A 25766-nucleotide genomic window follows, 5' to 3' on the forward strand; every position below is an offset into this window, starting at 1 on the left:
ATTTTTTTAAAGTTAAGATAGAAACAAGTGACATAGTTTTCTGTAATGAATTAAGAATGGCCAGAGCTGTTAGCTCTATATCTTGTCATTGAGATTAAAATAAAAGTCATAAAAATGGAATAGACAGCAACACATAGTTACCTAATTACTAAAACAAAACTTCACTCTTGGTTTGAAAACAAATTAAAAAATAAGAGCATTAATTTGTATTAGGTTTCCCAATTGATTTCAAATGGAATCCTTTAAGCCAGAGCAAATAAAAATCAGATTTTCAAGATAAGTAAAATACAGTACCTCATTTAGGCCTACAAATACAGTTTTTCCTTAAAGGTATATAATCATCATAGAACAATTTTCTTAACAGTGAAATACAAAATAAATCGCAGACATCGACAAACTGCCTACCTGTTTTCAGTACCTACCAATTTTTTCCAGCTGCTTGGATACATGCAGAGAGTTTTCCCAAAGTTTACATCTAAAACATTTAGCTAAAATCAAACTATTCAATAGTACAGCAAACTTCTGTTCTTGAAGAGCCAAAAAATCTGACAACCCTAAAAAAAAGTTTCCAATATTAAATTTAGTATACTAGTTTACTGAAAAAATATTGAAAATCCATTAATCCTGTAACATACATCTTGTAATTCGTGAGCCACTTCTGAAAATCTTCGCGGTATCTTGTGTCAAAGCAAAGTCTTGTATAGGAATGCATCCTAGCTGAGCCTGAATAAGACTAGGGGAAAGAATAAATTTCACTTTTTTTTCTTTGAAAAATTATGATCTCACAGTATTTGACATCACTGACTAAAGTATCTCTTCTTAAAATTCCTCTCTGCCTTGATTTCTGTGACACTACTAGAGTCTATATCTTATATTATTGTTGCAAGTCATTGTTGACTTCCTCTTCATAGTCTCCAAAAGTTAAGTTCTCATTTCTCTAATCTTATTTATTCACTTCTCTTTCTCTCAAAAATCTCATTTCTTCTAAAGACTTTCATTATCATCTCTAAATTGATGAATTACAAATGCTTACAGGGCATTTTCACTTAGACTGTTCCTTTAATCTCCGTACATCTAAAATTTTTGTCATATTCTCCTCCAACACAGTTGTCTTTGGGCATTACCATATATAAGTATTATAGAAAAATAATAAAATTTGTATAATCAACAAATATTTATTAAGTGCCTATGAGTAACAAGCATAGTGTTAGGTACTGAGGATTCTGTTCAACATATGAGGGTTGGTAGCATATTAGTTGATTATTAGAAATCAGCAGTTGCTTGGCTACAAAATTTGAGGGGTAGGTGGTAAAAGGGGAGAAGAGGAGCTACATCCACTGTGCCTACTATATCCCAGGTTCTTTGTTACCTGTTTTGCCTGTTTACTTAGATAATCAGACATTGATATACAAAAAACTCTATAGATCTAACTAAAATTATTAGATTCTCTTGTATTACTCTCTTGGAGGCAGAGGGGGCATATCTCTTGATAAGACCAAAAACAGTCAGATGTACAAAGAGTACAGGTAGAAGAGTTACATTTCATGGTTTAGTTTTAGCAGATGATATGTGAAAACAGAAAGAAGTAATCAACTCATTTCTTATAATGGATATAGATAGCTAAAACTACAGACTACTTACTTCTTTTGGCTCTAGTATATGCTTCTGAAAATTATTTTACATCATCTATTAAAAATGGTTTTAAAGTTACATGGTTCATTAACAAGAACTGATGGAAAAATGTTGATAGGGTGCTTTCAAAAGAGGATAGTTTGTGAACTATCCCGGAATGCACAAATATAGAGGATACACAAAATTGCTAGAATTAAAATAAAACGATTGAAATATTTATAGCAATAAGTCTATTAATAAGTAGGACACTTCTTCAACATAATACTTCCCTGTCAGAAACCTTGTTACAAGATGCAATAACAAAACAGGAATGGGAGGGAGTACAGGAATTTATTCCGTTAGGTACAGAACTTTGGCTGGGATGTCTTTCTCTCTCCACTAGATAAGGCTATTCTGGGCTTGTCCTCAGTAGAAACAGAAGTCTCACAACCTCAAATGAGTGACACCTCTGCCACCTGAACTAATGGGGGCAGAATTACATGATAGTTAAATAATGACTAAATCAGGATTATTGTAAAGATTAAATGAAACTAGTATTGATTCAGTTTGGATTAGGTTCAAACATGACCAGACTATAGTGGCTTAAATACAAATGATTTATTCTCTAATGTAAAAGAAATCCAGAGTTAGAGACTCAAGGGTTTGGTTTGGTGGTCCTACGAGTCACCAGAGACCCAGGATTCTCCTTTATTTTTACTGTGCTATCTATGACTTCCATGCTTACGCTATCTCATGGTCTAAGAAGGGTATTGGAGCTCCAGTTATTACACATTCACTCCATGCAGAATACTGGAGAAAGGCGAAGGGATGTGAATGAGAAATGGTGCCCTGTTTACCACCTTAGTCCATTTCCTTTAAGCAGCCTTCTAGGAAGACTAACACAACATTCCTGCTAGCATCTCATTAATAAGACAAATCTTAGTCACAGGGCCACATTTACCTACAAAGTGGACTGGGAAATGTAATCTTTTTCATGTGTTGGTAAGAATGGATACTGGGACAATTAGCCAGCAATTTCTGCCATAGATCTGTAAAGCATCTAAAGGAGTGCCTGGAACACAGCAAATGTTCAAGAAATGGTTATTACTGATTATCATTGGTTGAGCCATTTAAGACCTGCTCTCAGCTTCTATAGTTATCAAACTAAAAAAAAAAAAATGATACCAGAACTTCCCGGGAGACTTCTGTATCCTGGCCAACTCAGTAAAGGAAGGTTTGTTTAGAAAAGGTCTGTGTAATAGAAAGAGTAGAAAACCTTCAAATGAAGAGAAGTTAAAGGTGTACTATGAAGCTGTACTGACTCTCCCTTAAGAAGAGAAAAAAGTTATTCTGAAACCATTTTTTTTTTTTGCCTAAACATAAAACAAGAATGCTCCAAAAATCAACTGAGAGAAAAGATCAAGATGGCACATGGAACCTTCTATATACTTATTCCTCTTCAAATTCCATGAAATGATGGACATATATGTATGTGTGTTTATGTGTGTATGTCTCCATCTATAAAACTATAGGAAAGCAAAAGAGTATGTCATTGGTGGACCAGAAAGCTGAATGTTAGAAATCAGATCTATGAAGATAAATTTATGAGAAAAAAATAACTAAAAGAGATTATCCATAATACATCAAATATTTTCATGTATATACTCTTTCACCCAGAAATCCTTGAAAAATATGGAGTAAATACAAGGAAGTTCATTTCAGCACCATTTATACCAGCAAAAATTTGTAAACCACTTAACTTTTCATCAGTAAAGGAGTGGTTAAAAAAACCAATATATTCATACTCTAGAATACATTACTATTAAAATGTACATTGCTATTAAAATGTACATTGCTATTAAAATGTACATTGCTATTAAAATAAATGAGGTTGATATGTACATACTGATACAGAATCTTCATAGCATATCACAAGAACAATGATAATAGTATAAGCTTGTTTACACAATAGACATTATATATGTTAATTAGTACATCTATATGTACTAAATAAACAGAAAGGAAATAAATAGTAAGGATGCACAGCGAACTACTGATAATAGTTACTTTTAGGAAAGAAAGAGAGTCAAGGGAGACCTTACTTTGTGCTTTATAAATTTTATTTTTGACTCTTTAAAAATGAAGCCATGCCTTACTTATATATAACAAGAAACAAATGCATAAGAAAAGAAATCACCGATTTGTAAGATATCCTATGAGTTCATTAAAAAATACCAGTTAAAGAAAACAGAGCAAGTGCTGAAGACAAAAGACCGGGAATTAAAGTTATGAAAAATAAAAAATAGCCTTAAAGTAAAGGACAGAAACTTGAAGGATGGAAATATTAAACTAAGAGAATTAACATTTGAAATTTAACAAAGTTACTGGGATATGAGGGAGACATGAAAGTGGTAACTATTAGCCATTATCACCCACCAAAAGACTGTACATTCTGGATTAGGAGGGACCCCATACACATTCTTTGTCCCTGGTCAAGCTCAAGTAGATGCATAAAGGTGGGGAATAATAATGGGCAACTAAATTATGATACATATAAAAACAATTATAAAGTCATCAATTTTAATCAATCAAGAGAATGTATGCCTAATGTAAGGCAAGGTAAATGAAAGCACTTTAATTGCAAATAGAGAGTTCTCAAGAAGATGCTTTGATATGATTCAATCATTGGTGCAATTGAGTATATCAGAAAAACTATTCAGAGAATCAAGAGACCTAGGTCTAGTTTGAGATCAGTCCCCAGTTTAGCAGCATAACCTTGGGCAAGTCACAACTTATCTGGGCATCACTTACTTCATTTGCAAAATGGGAGGACTGTGCTATATGATCTCTAAGATCTCTACGATCTCTAAGGAATTAGAATTTCTAGAGAAATACAGCTAAGAAACAGAACATTAACTTCTGTTGTCCAAGCTACAGATTGGTCTGATGAGCTGTATACAACAGTGAGAAGTTTGTTTCTGAGACATCAAGGTATTTGGGAGATAACATTCAATGAAATGTTAGGGAGTATCCCAGAGAAAGAGTGACCTCTAAGGAAGAAAATTAAATTCTTTGGCTGACTGGTTTAATTGAGCTACATAAAAAAATCATTTCACCTGAAATTGCATCATCTAAATCAAAAAGTTTAACTGTAAGATCTAAATATTCAGAAAACCAAGCACTTGGCTTAACATATCATTGCATTTGTGTTTACAAACTGGGTAAAAGTCACAAGTTATAATGTAACATGCTTACTCCTCCGATTACTACTCCTCTATACAAACTTCCTTTCTTAGAAGAATAGTCATCCTACTGTCACATATCTATTCCTTCACTCATATTTTTGCTTTCACTATTTGTCTCTCCCAGAATGACAGTATCATTCAACAGACATTTATTGCACATGTTTTCATACTGTCCATTATATTTATATGCGTGGCTCTCATTTAAGCTAACTTGAAAGATCCTAATGATGAGAAGCATTTCTTCTATTATCTACCTTGCCTCAACAAAACACACTCTCAATAAATATTTGTTGTTTAAAAAATTCACAAATCATCTATTTTAATGAAAGTCTGAGTTTTGGGAAATTAATTTCACATCTACATTCCGTCTCATTTTTATGTAAACATGTTATTTTTGTATTAAGGAAAACAAATTTAAAATAAGTTTTAAAACTAAAAAATCTTCATAAATATGAATCATGAACAGGTAGTTAGTATTTTAAGACATTTAATGATTAATTATCTTTACCAATTTACTTTCATTTCTCTTGTTTTGATCCTTCCTTCCATTGGAAATCTGTAAATAAAAACAGAAGGCAAAACTTTCATTATTATTACTTATTTTAATTAAATAAATCTTGTAAAATTATTTAAAATATATTTAATTTCTGTACCTGATAGTTATCCGATTTGGATCTTTGTTCAAAGTATTCAGAGTTTTCTTTTCATTTATCCTTAATCGTACATCTAGAAATTCCTTGCAGCTGGCTATCATTGTGACCTATAAAATTTCAGCATTTATCCATTTAACTATGTCCATTCTTTACTTCTTTCCTCTTATCTGCATTCTCTGTATTTATTTTTCATGTGGCCTTCGGACATCACAGTTTTATCACTTAGCATAACGGAGTTAAAAATTTGCTCTATACATTTTGCTTATTTAAGCATTCATTTATTCATTTACCAAGAAATGTTTACAAACACTTGTTATATGCCAGACATTGTCCTAGACACTAGGACTAAGACTCTAAAGATTAACAAGGTAAAATTTAAAATATTCAGCCTAGTGCCTACCACAAAGTAAGCCCTGAATAAATGTAACTCTTGGTACTACTGCTATTATATTATTATTCACCTTTCTATAGTTTGCAAATTATGATCTCGATTAAGGCTAACTTTGTAATGAAAAGAATGCTTTAGACATTAAGAAATTTGTATCCTAGAGCCTAGTTCTGCCAGATGACTTTAAGCAAAGCACTCTCAGTGCTTTGGTTTCTTAAATCTGTAAAATGAAACTAACACCTTTTCTAATTCTCTTATACACTTACTGAACTTAAAATCAGATGAGTTAATGTTAACAGTAGGGATTTTCTACTCTTGATTTCGTCTTAGTTAAAAACAGTATTTACATATAAATAAAGTCTACTTCTCATCAATTTTTGTACAATTTTTAGTATAATAATCTTACAAAAATAATCAACTTAGATAATTTAAATAAAAACGAATGGTTTAAATTTGAGAATAAATATAAATATCGTTTCATATACATGTCCCCAGTAAAGAAAGAAAGCACCAATACAGTTACCAGGTACCAACACCATGACTATGATTCTATTCACTGCTGTACTGCCAAGTCGCCCCCACTGTTGATACATTATTACAACATGTTTTTACTACCATTTTCTCCACAATCGGTTATTTTTTTGTGGTCTATCACCAATATATTCTGTTTCTACTGTTATTGTTATTCTGTTTCAAAAGGTTTAGGAAAGAGTTGCAATTATCTGGCACATGTGTTCCTCATCATCCCTCACTCTTGGCAGACTTTCCTAATATATCATGCCACATCATCTTCAAATCTTTCTCAACATATTACACTTGGTAGCCACTACCAATGTAATTGGCATTATCATGTAAGTTGAAAGGTAGCTGCCAACCCTACTTTAGGTATGTATATAAATTTTCTTAGCTATGATACAGAGATACAACTGAAAATATATGCTAAGAAATAATATTCCACATCACATGACCAAATATATATAAGGAGAGAAACATAAGCACTATTAGAAATGCTTTCTTTTCTGTTCATTCATTCTTAAATTACATAAGCTATACAAATTAGTTGTTTTCCTGAGCTTATTTTATACTATATCATCATGTATTTATTTTCTAGTGAAAATTAATTTACCAGATCTGATAAAGTTTCCTTTCCACTGATTGTATAAAACTTTTTCACTGTCTCAAATGTAATGTAATACCAAGCCATCAATCTTCCTGTCTCTGTGGGAAAAGATGGAAAAATAAACATTCCATCAGCTGAAACAACTTGCTTTTTCATGAAGTGAACAATAATTTCTTTAACATCTATTCTGCACCTGTAATGATACCAGAGACAAAAGACATCCCCCAAAATCAAGAAGACACAGTCCCTAGAACTTACTAGTTTGCTAGGGAGATAACCACATTCAAAATAGCTAGATTAGAGAACAAAATCCAGTTAATAATAATATTTACATACATAAACTTAAATATGGAGAAAATTAAACCTAAGAGAATGGTCAGTGTGGGATGGCCTCGTGGAGGTAAGGGTCTTGAGCAGGATTAAAAGTAACTAATATGCCTTGGCAAAAAGGAAATAAAGCCATTATGACCTCAGGAAAAATCAAGACTTGCTTATCAAAAGACTAAAGTTAAAAAGACTATCGTTAGAATATTGTAATGAGAGAGAGCTTGATTAACACATAGCTTGACTATGACTACAAGTTCAGGTCAAATTGACCTGTTTCTAATCCTTCCTCCACCACTTATTTGGTAGGTGATCCCATGCAGGTTACTTTATTAGTTTCTCAATGTAACGTGGAACTAACAGATATTTGTCGTATCTCAGATGATTACTGTGAAGATTAAGTGCTATAATACATGTAGACTACTTAGCACAATGTCTAACATTAAATAAATGTTGCTTACATTTATTATCAAACATGATGAATGATAAGACTGCAAAGGCCCTGAAAGATCCTTGAAATGCTATAAAAGGAATTTAGATTTGGGTTTTGGCTTGTAAAATAATGGAAGCCTACTTAAAATTCTTGAGCAATATTTTAATTAAATTGGGGCTTGAAAAGAAATTGTTTTAGAATTAGAACAACAGGTTGGTTGTGGGTAGTGGGATAGATAGAGTGGGAGGAATTAATGAAATATAATTCATTTAAAAGGTTACTAGTTTCAATTATAAGTTGTCAAAACATTACAAAGATCTTCAAGTCTTGTGAACACACACAGAAAACAGTTGAGAAGAGGTAAATGGCATAATGCTTCTCAAAGAAAAGATTAATGTTTATGTACGTACTACAGGTTTTGCTGATGAAAAGAATTTGACATTCCATCAGAGTTAGATATTCCATGGTACAGTGGATAGAACTCAAATCAGGAATAGACAAGTAGCCAGGCTAGCTTAAAAGCCACTTTCTCAATTAGGAATCTGGTGAATATAATATATTCAGCCAAAATATGGGTAGTGCAGTGGTTCATAAAAGGGAGCTTCTGAGAGCAGGGTGTAAGATACCAAGAATATGGTTACCAAAGGAACTAATATATTAAACTTTAGGATGTATTTAAAGATGCTCCTCTTATCTTAGGTGTTTATAAATTAATATAGGCTATCTCCCTGCTAGGGAAAATGAAAGGTTTTGATAAAAGACTTGATACTTGCTGGCACTTTAGTAAGGATGAAGGTTTTCTAAGTAAGTAATAAAAATAACTAAAAAGAAAACCATGAAGAATGTGAGTCAAGGTAGAAGGAATGGGAAGAATTAAAAAAGATATGCATGTAAAGAGAAGAAATAGAGGTAACTTGCTATCAATGCAGCCCTTAAATGAATATTCTCATAGTAGCAAATTCGGGATATTTTAAAGTAAAAGTCATAAAGTTGGGAGTTAGGGGTAGAGGTGGAGATCCTCAGAATGCACCTCTCACATCCACTACTGCAAGAAGTGTCTCTGACTGATGGCCCCAGCTGCTATGCTCTGAATCCATTACCATGTTCACACTGAGATCATACTTTAAATGAGATGCTCCAAACCAATGACTGAGCATGGCAGGAATATTAAGGTAGGCCCATAAGACAAGGGACTCCCTGGATGAGAAACAATCCATAGGTCAAACAAGAAGTCATAATGGAAATTAGAAAATATAACTGATAATGAAAATATTAAAAATCAAAGCTAATAAAAATTCTTAGCCTTAAATAAATATATAGTATTCCTGTACACTTACATAAATATTTATTTCCTATAAATGTACAGCATAGATATTCCTATAAAATCATGCATTCTCTAAAAGTGCATACTAAATGTAACAGGGCTTATGGGAAAAATTATAGCGAAGAACTAAAAAATTCACATAACCTTATAACAAGAACACTAAACTAAATAATAATCCTAATAAAAATACCACCACAGTTAAAAAGATATGTTAAGTACTCATAAAATTGTATATACGTACATATAACACTTTATTGTTTTTTTTTTTTTTTTAAGTAGCTTGATAGTGTAGGGGCTAACAAAATGTTCAAATTGGGCATTGTATAATATGTACTTTCAAGGCAAAATATATGGTCAACCTGGGCCTAGAAAAGGATCAGGCAAAAAGGGCATCATGTACAGTACTATAATCCACGAAGAATTAGCTATGTTCAGCTAGATTTGTGTATTTTATGTTAAGCTGCTGGAATAATGAAGTCAATATTTTCCCCCAAGAAATTTCTAATCATGAGTGCTAAAAACTGTAAAATACTCTCTCTCTCTGTTATATTATACTCTAAATAGAATGAAACACAGAGAGAGAGGGAGAGAGAGGGAGGGAGGAGGAGAGAGAGAGAGAGAAAGAGAGAGAGAGAGAGAGACAGAGAGAGAAAGAGAGAGAGAGAGAGAGCGCGCGCGAGCGGGCACGAGCAAGCATAAATAATCATCCAGATAATCAATGACTGAAGAATTAAGAACTGGCAAAAGGACATCTACAAGAGTTATAACAGGTTTGAAACAATCCAAAGATGTGAGCATTTCACTCCTCTGCTAAAACTCACCAGAATCAGTGAGGACAAATTCTATGCCTGTCAAAAAGAAGCTCTATAATTTTATAAATAGGACTCTTGTATAAATTTATCATGTTAATAATGATGATAACCTGTTGAGAACTGAGATCACAATTTAATTTCACCATCATCTAAATTTTAATAGAGCAAAATTTCTTATTTAGTCTTAAGTTAGCAATTGTTAAATTTACTAGCAATGATGGAATATTTACCATTGGGTTTGAAATTAACACCTTCATCCATTGTTATCAAGTCCAGAGATGATAAATCATTCAGATTCTTCAAACATAATTCTGTTCAATTATAGAAAACACATTTCTATTATAGCAAAATAAGGAAGCAGCACAAAATAAAATTTATTGTTAAATATATGAAAGCTGTATTTCTGTGTAATTGCTGTAGGAAGAACTGTAACCCCTACTTGAGTGGTAAGAAAAAGTTCATTTAAATAAAAGAGCCAACTAATATTTAAAATTTTCTAATAGTAACAATAATATAAATAATAAAGATAACACTTGATAAGCAATAAAATAACATTTACAACTTGGAGCTTTTAAAATATTTGTATTATCTCATTTAATCCTCAAAATAATTCAATAAGGTAGGTAATGTTAAGATTATTTCATAAACAAGTTAGAAAACTAAAGAATAGAGAAGCTAAGTAACTTGCTCGAGGTCTAAGTAACCACTTTGCTATCTGACTTCTATTAAGGCAATGGTTTTTATTTTTCTTTTCTTTTTCTAACTTTTATTAACAATATATATATATACAAAGTACAAAGAGTCAAATAGCTCTAAGACTGTTCCAAAAAGCACCAGTATTTCTCCCTCCTCTGAGTTTGCCACTATCTTGAGGCAACCATTTATGACTACTTTAGCCAATGCTTTTAGTATTTATTTCAGCTTATCTAAATATGCTACTATCACTACTTAAAGAAACCTCAAGGAAGCAATGCAAGTTTACTCTCACTGATTGATGGGGATAAGAGAAATTGTAGTAGTCTGCTGCTTAATGCTTGCTCTGTTCCATGTATAAAGCCCAGGAGATTAAAGATAGTTCATAGCAGAGAGTGGGAATACCAGAACTTTTCAAGTTTAAATAAAGTGGCTGCTCAAAAAAACACAGCCCTTAGAAAGCAAGGTTCTTTGGGAAATACTTTGGTTTAAGCAACATGGCTTAGACAGCTTGATAGTTTAAGTGTTTGGTTAAGCAAGATTTGAGAAGTCCTTGCTACTTTTCTAAATTATCCACTATTAACAAGTAAATTAATCATCCAAAAAAGAATTCTTACTATATATGTTGAGCACTAGTCTAAGCTTTAGGTTTATAGCAGTGAGCAAGACAAGGTTCCTTCTCTATAGAACTTATATTTTACTGAAGAAAGCAATTAATAAACAAACAAATAATAAATTATACAGTTTCAGGTATTAAAAGGTACTATGAAGGAAAATAAAGATGTGAAAGGATCTAGGGAATGATAGCCAGCTGAAAGAAACTAGAATAAAAGAGGAGAAAGAGACAAGAGATCATCAAGTCAGTGAAATAGGAAGATATCAAGTACAATTTTGTGGGCTCCGATGAAAGTTCACATTGTATTCTAAGAGTGATGGAGGATATTGAGCAAGAAAGTAAAACCAAATTTAGGAAACAACATATTCTACACTAATGATCCTTCCTAACAGATTTAAGGCAGACCTCCAAGGATACCAAAACATTATATTCAGCTCAATTAAATAAATTTGGCTAATCTTTGTAGGCAAAACTTAGCTACCTTATAATGACTGAAGATAAGGTAAATATAAACTGTGAGTCTGCCAATTTAACATAAGTTAAATTATTACAGTTATCAGACTACAGCAAGATATCTCTTGGACCGTCTGATTTCTTATGTGTATTTGATCATTATGATCAAGATATATGCTTTAAAAACATTACAAAATTGGTCGATAAAGGAAAATACAACCATTTTACAGATCTGTTTCTCAACAGCAGAGTCATGAATATATGATATTGCTTATCATCATGTTTCAACAATATATTTATTTTTTTAAGTCAGGGGTCCCCAAACCTTGGGCCATAGACCAATACTGGTCCATGCCTGTTAGGAACGGGGCCACATAGCAGGAGGTGAGTGGCAAGCCAGTGAAGCTTCATCTATATTTGCAGTCACTTCCCAGTGCTAGCATGACCACCTCAACTTCACCTCAGATCATCAGGCATTAGATTCTCACAGGAGCACTGGTCCCTGGTGCCAAAAAGTTTGAGGACTGCTGCTTTAAGCAATATAATTTTACTACTTCATCCTTATCTTTGCATTTTTATTTGCCATATGTGTATATCCAAGTAGAGAATAAATTAAAATTGGCTAAGTATTTTTAGAGGATCTAATATTTTTTCTTTTACTGGAAGAGAGACTTAATATAATGAAGAGGTTGCAATTTTTAATCCTAATAAAAGCTCAACAATCTTTTGATATTTTAAAAGATAGTTTATAAAATATTGAGTGATTAAAAAATAATGCTGGGGTTTGATAGGCACATATCATTAACACAGGTTAGGATAAGAAGTCCATAATCAAATTAAACTAGAAAAGAAAAATAGTTATGTGTCTATATGCAACATTTTCAAAGACCAGAGTCATTTTAAAAATACAAAGTTAACATATTGTACAAATGAAAATAGTCTGATAAAATTAATAGATTAATTCTTAAAAAGTACATGTGCCAAGCTTTATTTTCGTGTGAAAAATAGTTCATATATTTTTCTTCAAACAAGTTTACTTAAAAAAAAAATTACAAGAGTATTCCTACTTACACAGTAACTGACATTTTTCATTAGAATTTATACAATATAATTTTTTAAGAAGGAAATACATCTAACCTTGTAATTTTGCTTCAATTCCATCTTTGTTCAATCCAGGTGCAAAACCTATATAAAATTATAAAAATTTGTAAAAAATAAAATAGAATGGACTTAATTCATTTTGATAGGCTCAGTTTATACACTAACTAGAAAAGAGTAGTCTAATTAAATCTTAAACAGAAAAAAATAGCTTATGAATTAAAACAAGACTAAACATTTATAAAAAATAACCACTGTTGTGAAATCATCTCTATATCAGTTGCCTTCTCTTTTGTTTATTTGATTGTATAACAGTGACCAGGAATACTGTATCTACTTTTTTTCCTAGACCTCTGAAAGTTTTTAAACTGTGTCCATTAAGTGGTATTACAACACATCAGATTTTAATTTGATATTCAGTTATCTCAAGTATTTTTATTTTCTAACCTATCCACATGAAAGAATCCTCTAGAAGCAATGTAACCAGATGTGTGTTAGTTTTAGAAGCAGAATGAAAATACCAGCAGCAATAGGAGTACTATATACTTTGATTTGAGCACCAATTCAAATAAAATTCAAGACTTTTTTTAACTTTAACTTAAATAATTTTAGGCATTTTAATTATTTTCTAAAATGTCTATTTTTAATGGTGCTAATTTCAAACATTACTGAAACACTAGAAGTGAAATAAAGATTTCTCATATTTGTCTACTTTTGCCTCTAAATGTATTTATGACTACTGTTACTTTTGTTTCTGTTACCTATTAGTTTCTGTAATCTATTCTGTGACCTATTAAAATAATTATAGGCCCAAATGGCTTGAAAAAATTACTACTTTTCCAAGTAAAAGTAACAAACCATAATGAGATGGATTTTTCAACGCTCTGATATAAAGCAAAGTTGACCGTATCCATTCCAAAGCAATATTCACATCTGTGATGGTATGCAATACTATCTCTGCATTTAAATGTTCAATAAGATGTTTGTGTAAACTAATGGGAAAAAAAGTTTTGCATTAGTAATAAATATTTCAATGCCATAGCTCTTACTGTTTAAAAACTTCAATAATATTTTGAATAATTCAATAATATAATAGAACAATATACTCATTGCTACTTTATTAATGAAAGATATCATAATTTTCAAAAATACAAGAGAAAACCATTAAAAGCCAGTTCAACTATCACAAATATTTCTCTCTATTCCATATCTCTAGAAGACATTATTGCTTTAAAACAGGGTGGGAATGACAACAAATAACAAGTTTTGGAGAAAATGTGGAGAAAAGGGAACCCTTGTACACTGTTGGAGTAACTGTAAACTAGTGCAGTCACTAAGAAAAACAATATGGAGAGTCCTCGAAAAATTAAAAGTAGAACTACCAAATGATCCAGCAATTCCACTTCTGGGTATTTAACTGAAGAAAACAAAAAAACACTAATTGAGAAAGATATAAGCACCCCTATGTTCACTGCAGCATTGTTTGCAATAGCCAAGATATGGAAGCAACCTAAGTGTCCATCAATACATGAAGAGAAAAGAAGATGTGGTACATATATAAAATAAAATATTACTGAGTCATAAAAAATAATGAAATCTTGCCATTTGTGACAACATGGATGAACCTAGAGAGTATTATGTTGAGTGAAATAAGTTGGACAGAGGAAGACAAATACCATATGATTTCACTTATATGTGGAATCTAAAAAAAAAACAAAACAAAATGAAATAGAAACAAATTCATAGATACAGAGAACAAAGAAATGATTGCCAGAAAAAAGAGGGTGGAGGGTTGGGCAGAAAAGGGGAAAGAGATTAAGAAGTACGAACTTCCAGTTATAAAATAAGTCATGGGGATGTAATATACAGCATAGGGAAAAGAGTTAATAATATGGTAATAACTATGTATGGTAATAGATGGTTACTAGACTTATTGTAATGATCACTTTATAAGGTATATAATGTTGAATCACTATGTTGTACACCTGAAACTAATAGAATATGGTATGTTATATGTCAACTACAATTAAAAATAAACTTAAAAAAATAAAATCTAAAAAAATGGTAGGGAGTGAATTATATCCTATTTTCTCTAAGAGTATTATAATCAAATACTTTATTAATAAAGGTTTTAGACTGCCTATCATTAAACAAGTTTTAAAGATGTAAAGAGATATGAAAATTATATTCCTCCTCTTAATTTTGTCTTTTATAATAAAGACAAATAATAACACATGCTAAGAAACACTGCTTAATAAAAATTCGTTTTTAACTGTTAAATTTCTTAAAAGGACACAAATTTTCAAGTTAGATTATTGAAAAGTTTCAGGTAAATGGTCTTAGAAAAAAGTCCCTAACCAAATTTCCTTTTAATATATTAAAAGAAAAAATATGGGCTATATAAACGATATCATTTTAGAATATTTTTTGTATTACCTGCTTTCTACAGTGTCACTACAAGCTAACATTTGAATATACTTCTCTCTTGTACTTAATCGAGTCATAATAACTGCAGTAGCTGTAGTATCAAACTGGAAAAAAACACACACAAATGTACACACACAAACACAGAAATTTAGTAAAGAAGAGAACTAGTTGATATCAGTCTTCTTCAATAACTCAAGACTTTGATTTTATATTAAACAGTTCCTTGATTTTATATTAAACAGTCTTAAACTACAGGTCAAAAAGGCCTTAAAAATGCTTCTGAACTTGAATGTTAATGAAAATATAATCTAAAAACTTCTCAGTAGCAGAGATGTAAAAATACCACTTTGGTTTCAGTGAAACATAATTTTGTCAGTGGTGAAATCAAAACAATCTTAGGTACCTGAATACAAGTTGTAATATTTGATGTAGTTTACATGTAATCTAATTTAGCCTATAAAAATTAGAGATTTGTACAACAATATCTTGACATTTTTTGAAAAGATATTCTTTGTAAATGATCCCTTAGTATCTATATAACTGACATTTTTATTCAAGTATTTGTCAAAGTAAGGCATATTTTGTGATGTGTATGGGCTGATTTTTAATTGTCACAATAGCTGGGGAGCATTACTGGCATTTTGTGATAGGATCCAGGGATGCTACATATTCTGCAATGCATGACAGTCCTACACAAAGAAAAACTGTCCCATACAACATGCCAATAGTATCCTCATTCAGAGTAAAAACAAAAACAAAAAAAAACCTCAAAACAAAAAAAGCCTTTTAACAGCATACACATTCATAAATTCAACCATTCATCAACCAATGTAATCTCGAACAGTGGAGGGAGTATATCTCCTTTGGTGAGACTTCTTTTACTCCTATTCCTCCATTAAATTAGATTTTCTCAGTTAAATTTATTTCTAAACTTCATCCAAATATGAAATCTTAATCTTTTGTTTAACAAAAATTATGCAAGAAAAATTTTTTTTGCTTTTTACCTTGTCTTTAAAATAGGTTACAAAAAGTAAAATACTGTCTCTTACTTGAGGTCGACCAGCTCTACCAATCATCTGTAGAATATCTGTTTCACTGTACTCTTCAAACACTCCTCCAGCATAATGCATTGTAGATTTTATAACTACTAGGTGAGCAGGTAAGTTTACTCCCATAGCCAAAGTACTGGTAGTAACTGCATTGGATTAAGGAATGTTACTTTTAAGACATATAATTTTACTGCTTCAGGTAGACATTTTCTTATAAAAGATATACATATGTTCTTATAAATATAATAAAGACTCATATATGGGGAACTTATTTAAAAAGAAAAAATAACATTACAATATAAAATAATATATATTAAAGCTAAGAAATTGTTGAAGTCTAACTTTTCAAATTGCGTTATGTTCAGTAACATGATAAAGAACTAAAACTGCCAAAGAGTTTACTATAGCATGTATATCCATGGATAGTTACATAATTTTGGATTTGGGAGAAAAGCAGAAATAAGTCAGAATACTTAAGCTTTTTTTTCCTCTTAAAAATAATTTTCCAAAATATATTCTAATAGCCACAAGAATATATTTTACTTACAAAGAACTGGTAGATCTCCAACAATAAAAGCTCCTTCAACTACTTTTCTATCTGACAGCTCCATACCAGCATGATGATAAGCAATACCATATATTAAGATATCTGTAATAGAAATATATCATCTGTTATGTACTGTTAATATTTCAACAGTAACTGACACTTTATCTATAGCTGAAATGCTATTTAAAAATTATCTCTAAACCTACCTTTCAGTTTTGAATCTCTTATGGAATATGCACACTTCTGTAACCTATATAAAATACCACAAAATTATTGAGTTATTCCCATGAACATCAAAATCTTCTCAGTTTATTAATTAATTTGAAGCTTATAGATATCAAAACATTTTCACAATATCATTATTTGAAAACTGTCTTCAAGAAGTTTCATACTAACTTTCATACTCAGAAGTCCCTAATTTTATAACCCAGCAAAAATCAAATAACCTAATTAAAAAATGGGCAAAGAATCTGAATAGGAACTTTTCCAAAGAAGACATACAAATGTCCAACAGTACATGAAAAGGTGCTCAACATCACTAATCATTGGGAAAATGCAATTCAAAACCACAATTATATTGTACCACATACCTGTTAGAATAGCTATTATCAAAAAGACAAGAGATATTAAGTGCTGGCAAAGATGTGGAGAAAAGAAAGCCCTGTGCGCTGTTGGTGGAAATATAAACTGGTGCAGCCACCATGAAATATAGTATGGAGGTTCCTAAAAAACTTAAAAATAGAACCACCATATGACCCAGCAATCCCACTCTGGGTTATATCCAAAGGATACATAATCAGCATCTCAAAGAGATAGCCGTACTTACATGTTCATTGCAGCATTATTCACAATAGTCAAGTATGGAAACAACCTAAGTGTCTGTCAACAGATGAATGTATAAAGAACATGCGGTATATACATGGATAACATGTTATAGCTGTCATGACAACATGATGAACCTAGAGAGCATGATGCTAAGTGAAATTAGCCAGAAAGAGAAAGATAAACACTGTATGGTATCACTTATATGTGAAATCTAAAAAAAAGTCAAACTTATATAAACAGTAGAAAAGTGGCTACAAGGGCTGGGAGTGAGGAGAAAATAGAGAAAGGTTGGTAAAAGGGTACAAATTTGAAAAAAAAAAAAGTCTCTAATTTTTTAGCAGTAACATTGAAGCTCACTTTTAAATCGGGAATTTAGAAAACTCACTTTCCACAGGAAAAAACATAAATAGTGATTATGTTCATGCGTCAAAATATAAGTCTACTCTTATAATTTGCTGAAAAATATTTGTAGCGAATAACAATTTTTAAACCTCTACTATATCACTAGTAAGTAAACCAAAACAGATGGAAATAAGAAATTGTTGTTTATTGTGTCTGAGTTATGGCATTTAAAATGGCATTTAAAACTAGTTTAGAAGAGAAGAGGAAGAAAGTTTTTCTTCACAACTTGAAATGGATTTCTGAGTACTTCTGAAGATTTTGCAGGTTGGTAGGGTCGATTCTTAATTATGTCTAAGAACTTCCAAATTTATGTTTTTCCATTCCCTTATCGCAGACATTATTTTTAATATAACATTCATAACTTTTTAAAGGATTTATAATGTAATGACAAGAGGGCAAAAGGAAAGGACATATTAGTATTAAGCACAAACCCTGTGCTATGCACTGTTAGGTGTCTTAGATATGTTGTCTTGTTTAATTCTCACAATAATATGGTGTGATAGTTGATTCTCATTTATCTAACCCTGAATAAGCTATTGAAGCTGAAAGAAGTTAAGTAATATGCCCAATGGTACACAGCTGGTAAAAGTGGCAGCACTGCAATTCAACAGTTCATGTTGTTTTTAATAACAGCATTTTATTCCGGGGGTGGGGTTGGGGGTGGGGAAACAGGAATAAAAAAAGGGATAAAGAAAGAGTAAAAAGACAAAGAGTAAAGAAAGAAGAGAATTGAAGGAGACAGAAATTTTCTTTAAGTAACTAGATAAGAGTGAGAAATGAAAAAAGGAATTATGCTATATGCTTCTGTGTAGGAAAATGATTACCTGAAACAAAACAAGCTAATTTGTCTCCAGCCGAGAACAGGGTAAAAGGGAGGGGATTGAGTACATTAGCTTTTTTGTTTGTTTGTTTCCTTTATTTTAATTAGTTTCAAGTATACAGTACATTGGTTAGAGATTTATATAGTTTATAAATGATCCCCCTGATTGTTTCTTCTCTCTCCTGGTTTTCCACCTAGCCAACACATTAATGCTAACTGAATTCCCTATGCCATGCTCCCCACCCCTGTGACCATCTATCAACTATACATTAGTTTTAAGGTACTTAAATACTACCTATTTCAGTTCCTTACTCATATAGATATGTTTAAATCAAAATGCTAATTAATTATTAAGTATTCACCATAGGAGGCTATATAGTTTTCTAAGTGAATGATGCCACCATTGAATACAGAATTCTGTAAGTTTTTAAAAACTGCCTTCAGAGTTAGTTTATGAGCAAGAAAAGAAGTCTCATTACTTGACAGCCACATCTGTTTCTGACTAAACGTCACATAGCCCAACCTGATCAACTAATTTATTCACCCAACAGGTAGAAAGTTCCAAACTCATAGCTACTTAATAGATTTATACCTATACTTTTTTTAAATTCCAGTTTTACCTTTACTCTATTACTAATTTTTATAACTAACTGGTCAACTTGTTTTTGAAACCCCATCTTTGTTAAAAAAAAAATTTAGAAAATTAATAATCAAGAATATTATAAAACCAAGTACAGCTGGTATGAAAGCTATCAATCATGATTTGATTATAGAAAAGGCTTTTGCCAGAAAAATGACCTAATGGATGTATACATTCCCCCAATAAACTTGATCACTGGCCATAAATAGCCAAGGGATCTTCTGATTAAAACCAAAAGCTCAGGAAAGCCTTCTCACTATGAGAAAACTAACAATTAACTTCCTGAAGTTAACCAAAAAACTTCAAAATATAGAAATATTTTGTTATTTAAATTCATGATACAACAGAAAAAATATTTAATATAAAGCTAAAGAGACCAGAGTAAAAAAATGATGGGCATGTTAGACAGGTTTAGAAACCTTAGTAACAGAATCTGGGAGTTGATGTGCAAAAAGAAGTCTTTTGAGAGTTGCTAGAATGTGACTGGTTAAAGTAAATTGACATAAGCAGTAGTCTCTTTCCCTAGTCTACAACCAACTCAAAATGGCATTCTATTCCTTTTTTACTTATGCTTTTCTCAGGGATGAAGCAAAAGCAGAACATATAAGTGAGATTCTATTCAACTGTTTATTGTTCCTAGTAAAAGACTATAAAATAAACATGCTTTGGAGTATAAAACAAAGAGGTGAGTAGAAAGAAATCTATGTTATTATTATGTTGTTAGCATTAATTTCACTGTCTTCCTTTCTATCCAAATCTCAGAGGCCATCTACTTTTTGGCTGTAAGCTCTTTGTTAGTTTCTTTCACTCTTTCTGGCTCTCTACTGTATCTTACTGTCTAATCATGTTTTGTGATGTTTATAATAAAAGCACTTCTCTACATGCTTCACACTCTAGAGTTTTGTTGTTGTTGTTGTTTGTTTGTTTGTTTTGCATATGGCAGTAACTATATCAAATTAAGGGGATCAAATTAAATCCTTGAAGTGGAAGTAAAATTGGGAAAATAGTATACAGAATATAAATAGGTGGCTACACCTGTAACTCTTTAATGGGATAAATGTCTAGAGATCAATCTTTTTTAGTGGATGGAAAGCTAAAGAATGCCAAAAAACCAGAGTGGTGTCTTCTAGGCTTGGTATACATCTTTGGTTGACAAAGTGACCACAGGTGATAGCCACAGGATAGATAGACTGGTAATTGGAAAGCTGATCTGATCTAAAGTAGAGAAAAGTACATCACCTCCCACACAAAATTAGATAGAAAAATCATTATCTGCTCATATCCACATGTAACTATCCAATCCAATTTTAGTCTGAGATCTACCACTAAACATGTTTGGTTCCTAAAAATTGTTATTAATAAGAAGAAGCTAATATTCATTAAGGAGTAACCATGGACTAGCACTCTGCTGAGACCTGCTAAGATTAAGTGGTAAGTCCTCTTTCCTCAATTAAGTTTATAATCTTATAATTAGAACAGATATTAAAATAACAATTAAACAAGATTATTTATTATAATAATAAGTGCTATGAAATAAAAGTACAGGGTACCTATAAAAGTAAATGGGTAACTGAGAATCACAGAAAAATGATATTAAAGGTGAAACTTGAAGGATGGATGAGTTAGGTAAAAAACCATTCAGGCAAAGAAAACACAATGCAGGAAATCCCTGTGCAGGATAACACTTTGGTGTATTACAGAACTGAGAGGCCAATATGGCTTGACTATAGTGAGAGAAGGGGGAGCATGGTCATGATAAGTCTGGAGAATTAGCTAGACATCAAATTATACAGGTATTGCAGGATTAAGGATTTCAGATTTTATCTTATTGACAATAAGAAACTATTAAATGGTTTTAGGCAGGAAACTGACATTTAGCTTTGCAATTTTAAACAATCACTCTGTTATACAGATAATAGACTAAAGCGGGATAAGAGTATGTGCCTCACCAACAGATAAAAGGCAAGAGATTAATAGTGATTTGAACTAGTGTGGTGGCTATGCTGATGGAGACAAAATAATATGAGATATATTTAAAAGAAAGAATAAATAGGATTTAGTAATTGCCTGTGGGGAAGAAAGTGAGGGGGATAACAACGATAGGTTTCTGCTGTAAGCTATTAGGGAAATGATGTATAATTAAGATGGGGAACACTGAAAGAGAAGCTAGTTTGAAAGAGCCAAGGTTCTATTTTGGACAAATTAAGTTTGAGATTCCCATAGACATACAATTGGAGATGTCAGTTAGGCAGATGGACTGTAGACATGGAGCTCAGAATGGAGGTCTAGATTGGAGCTATAAATTTAGGAAGTCACAGACATATATAAATATATGTGTACATATAGTCTTTAAACCTATGGGACAGATACAAATACCTAGGAATGTGGAATTAGAAAGACTAAATCTTGGATAGAACCCCTAGAATGTTAACATTTTAAGGGTTAAAAAGTTGAGAGTTGGGTAGGAGAAGTGAAAAAAGGACAGAGAGCTGTCAGCAAAGCAGGAAGAAACTTGGTACATGATGATAATGGAAGTAGAGTCCAGTTTTTAAATAAGGTGGGAGTGGTCAAATGTGTCAGAGGCTCCTGAGAGATTAGAAAGATTCCCCATTTAGTAAAAGATTACAACAGATGTTGGATTGAAAGTGGACAAATAAAATGAAAATAGCAATATTAACAATCTTTCAGGAAACCTGGCTATGAAATAAAGAAGACAGGATCATAGTTGTACTAAGATTCATTATCTCAATCTTCCAAGTTACTATTATCCTTATTTTACAGATAAGGAAACTGAGGCTTGGAGAGGTCAGTAACTTGAAAAGGTTAAGGAATGAAGCCAATTTTCTCATCTCATCTAGGCAATCCCTACAAATCTTTCTACCACCAAGAAAAAAATGAAAAAATATACCTCTGTTTCTGTTCCACAGTCATAATAAACTTAGCACCTTTCACAAGAACAGAAGCAGCCTGTTGCACACCTTTTCTTGTTGCACAGAACTAAAAATGAATGAATAATTTCTGTATTAATTATATAAAAAACTGAACATTACACTGAAAAATAAGCAAACAATAATGCATACCACAAGTGCAGGTTTCTGATCAGAGTACGTTTGTATAACACTGGCGATTTTGTAGTTGAGGGCTAAATCGAACTTAAATTCAGTTTGGTTACTACTGGAAGGAAATCCAAGGACCACTTTCCGAAGTTTCACTGGTCTATATCTCTCATCCATTTTCAGACATACAGCAGGTCTTTCACCACTTGAAAGCCATTCTGCAATCTTTAAATAATATATACATTAAAAGTTTTTCTAATAAAGTTTTATGGCTAAAAATAACTCAAACATAGACCACTTTAAAGTGTAATGATATTTAATCAAATATTCTTTTTCAATATTACATACTCTTTTGACACTATTCTATCGATATATTGGTAAATATTATCAATAGCAGTATTTAAAGATTATACCCACTTTTCACCATGATAAACTTCCAATGAATTATTATTTTGTTTTATTTTCCTTCTTAAGAGTCCAAAGTAAAATTAAAATTAATTTTGGTAGCGAAATTTAATTTTTCACTGTCATTGTAACTTCTTTGCTATTTTTCAGAACTATGTCTAGATATAGCTGACACTTTTGTGTTGTCCTAAATACTAGCTGAAAGTAATCATTGGCTGAGATTGGGAAAGGTTAACAAGTTTTCAACAAAGAATAAATAAACAGTTGAGAGGTGGCAGTGCCAAAAGCACATTTCAGACTCAATGCTAGAGTCACTAGTTGGCACTGTGGTGAACAATGGTGAGCTATGGTAAGCAATCCTTATCTTCACAGTCTGCTCAGTAGTCAGGCTTCATGCCTTGCTATGAACCTGAACATTGCTTTGAGTGGAAGATGGATTAGTGAGTTTCTAGTTGCACAGGAAGAAATTATTAAAACATTTTTAAAGTTATCATGGATAGTGATGAGATCACACAAGGATTCACAGTTTGAGAGTGGCAGAAGGCCAATGATAAAGACCTTAATTTAGGTGAAAATTGAGTAAGAGAACTTGTAGAGTAAGACAGAAGAATAGCTTCCGCAGAAGTAGTGACTATAACAATGGGAAAGAGAGTTTCAAGAATTACAGGATATTGGGAGCATTCAAGATCTTGCTCCCTGCCATATGTTGTCAGTTTGGCTCAAATAAACTCTTATCAAAATTTTCTTAAAAAATAAGAAGAATTACAGAATGTTGATAATAATTGCATACAAATCAATAAGAAAAGTTTAGTATCCCAATATGAAAAAAGGAAGTTGCAAAAAAAAGAACTTACAGCCATCAATGTTAAAAATATTTACTTCAGTAGAAATCAAAGCAGTACAAAATTTTCAAATAAGGTACCATTTTAAACAAGAAATTTAACTGCCATTTAAAAGTAATAATAACAATTTCATTGTTATACTATCCAGTATTAAATTCAGAGAGATGTCTGATGGTAGAAGCATAAATGAATATAATATTTATTGAAAGCACTGTGTTCTTAGAGTTTTACATACCCTTTGACTCAGTTATTTTACTCTAGAAGTTCATCTTAAGGACATAATCATGATGTTTTCAAAGATTTATTAATTTCAGCACTATTTACAATACCAAAAATGGAAATAATCTTTCAGCACTGAAGTATTAAATAAATTATAATAAAACCACAAATACTGTATTAAAGGAGAATATTTAATGACATGGAAACATTTGCAGGTGACATGCAAATCATAAAAGAGTATGTACATTATGATTCCATCTATGCATCTGGAAAGATGAACACTAAATTTTTGCTGTTTATATATACTTTAAAATTCTATTATTCTTGAATATGAATAAAACAAGTTGTCATTTTAAAAACAAAATGTGATTAATTGTGACAAATTAAATATAAAGGCAAAATTTTCCATTGGAGTAGATAATATAGCAGCTATTTGTGAAAACTCTGGACTCTGAAAACAATTTCTAAGATGTAGCAGGAGGAAAAAGTAGTAGTATAGTAGGCTGAGAAGTAAACAGTAGTGAGAAAGCAGAGTGAGGCTGTACTATTCTTCAAGTTTGCAAAAAAAAATGAAAAAATAAATTAGGACATATATTCATTATAGAAAGTATAAAACGGCATACAATTATTTCTTTACAAGTTGTATACTCCATTAACCATGAGATCCTCCTCAAGGGCAGGGTCTATATGTTTCCACTTTTGCATCTATCATTAGTGCTTACCATAATGCCAGGCACATAGAATTGGGGGAGGTGGATGGTAATCAGCTAACTAATTATTTTTATTCTCCACCATATTCTGCTATACAAATAGAGTTAGCTGGTTACAATAACCCTATATATTATTAGTCATTATGAGGTACCTGAAACCCACGAAACTGAGACTTTTAGATACTGGTAAACAACAGACTTGTACCAAAATGTTTTATTAAAAATAACCAAATTTTGTGGGCATAATACTGCCTTACTCACAAAATATAACCATCACTTTCTACAACATATTTTTCTATTAAATTGGTTAGATGATTTACCGAAAAAAAATCCTTGTTTTTCTCTAACATTAAAATGACTAAATATTTCACTAGTCATAAAAAATCTTATAGACTGAAATTTTAACTTACATCCTCAGCATTTGGAATTGTTGCAGATACAGCTACAAATCTCATTGGAATAAAAGTGGTAGTATTTTCTAAAGTATGAGATAAAGACTGTACTGTTTTCATTCTGCTGACTACAACTTCAAGAGTTGGTCCTCGATTTTCATCTTTTACAACATGTACCTAAGAAAAGAAATCAAGAAAAAAAAAACCATTAGCTATAAAAAGCTATCTAATCAATTAAAATGTGCAATAATATTAACACTCTTCCTGAAAAAAATAAGCATTTTCAATTGAAGAGATAAAACAAACACATAATTTGGTTGAAAATGTCTCGCTTCTTTCTATCCATTTAGTCATCTTCTTATGCTTATCTCTGAAAGTGAATAATGTGTTGACTACCTCATCAATGAGAAACAGTCGAACCAGCTGAACCAAAGAGTTGTCTCTCCATTTCCTAGTCATGCTATCCCATTTCTCCTAGAGAAAAAATGCAAGTAGTTTAATATGATAAGGGATTATAATAAATATTATTTATATTATTAATAAAATTTTAACATGACATGTTATAAAAGATGGGCAACATATTTTAGTTAACATCTCAAAAGTATCTTGCAAAGATTTAAAGATTTAAAAAATTTTAAGGATTTTGACAGTCTTACAAGTGC

The 25766-nt window shown here is 31.5% G+C and overlaps 1 protein-coding gene across 1 annotated transcript in view; it reads right to left on the bottom strand.

The window, feature by feature from the left end:
• Nucleotides 1-25766, bottom strand: part of HFM1 (HFM1, ATP dependent DNA helicase homolog) — an 81262-nt gene that overhangs the window by 33612 nt on the left and 21884 nt on the right. Inside the window, exons 9-24 of the mRNA XM_011355634.2 lie at nt 25501-25578; nt 25123-25281; nt 22561-22761; nt 22389-22477; nt 17000-17043; nt 16794-16895; nt 16247-16392; nt 15207-15301; nt 13629-13762; nt 12810-12857; nt 10141-10221; nt 7024-7115; nt 5510-5616; nt 5365-5412; nt 636-733; nt 423-554 (exon numbers count right to left, since the gene is read on the bottom strand). Of these exons, the coding sequence (XP_011353936.1) occupies nt 423-554; nt 636-733; nt 5365-5412; nt 5510-5616; nt 7024-7115; nt 10141-10221; nt 12810-12857; nt 13629-13762; nt 15207-15301; nt 16247-16392; nt 16794-16895; nt 17000-17043; nt 22389-22477; nt 22561-22761; nt 25123-25281; nt 25501-25578 (1654 nt within the window). The remainder of the gene's footprint in view (nt 1-422; nt 555-635; nt 734-5364; nt 5413-5509; nt 5617-7023; nt 7116-10140; nt 10222-12809; nt 12858-13628; nt 13763-15206; nt 15302-16246; nt 16393-16793; nt 16896-16999; nt 17044-22388; nt 22478-22560; nt 22762-25122; nt 25282-25500; nt 25579-25766) is intronic.

This window comes from Pteropus vampyrus, unplaced genomic scaffold (assembly GCF_000151845.1).
Source record: "Pteropus vampyrus isolate Shadow unplaced genomic scaffold, Pvam_2.0 Scaffold22, whole genome shotgun sequence".
NCBI lineage: Eukaryota > Metazoa > Chordata > Mammalia > Chiroptera > Pteropodidae > Pteropus > Pteropus vampyrus.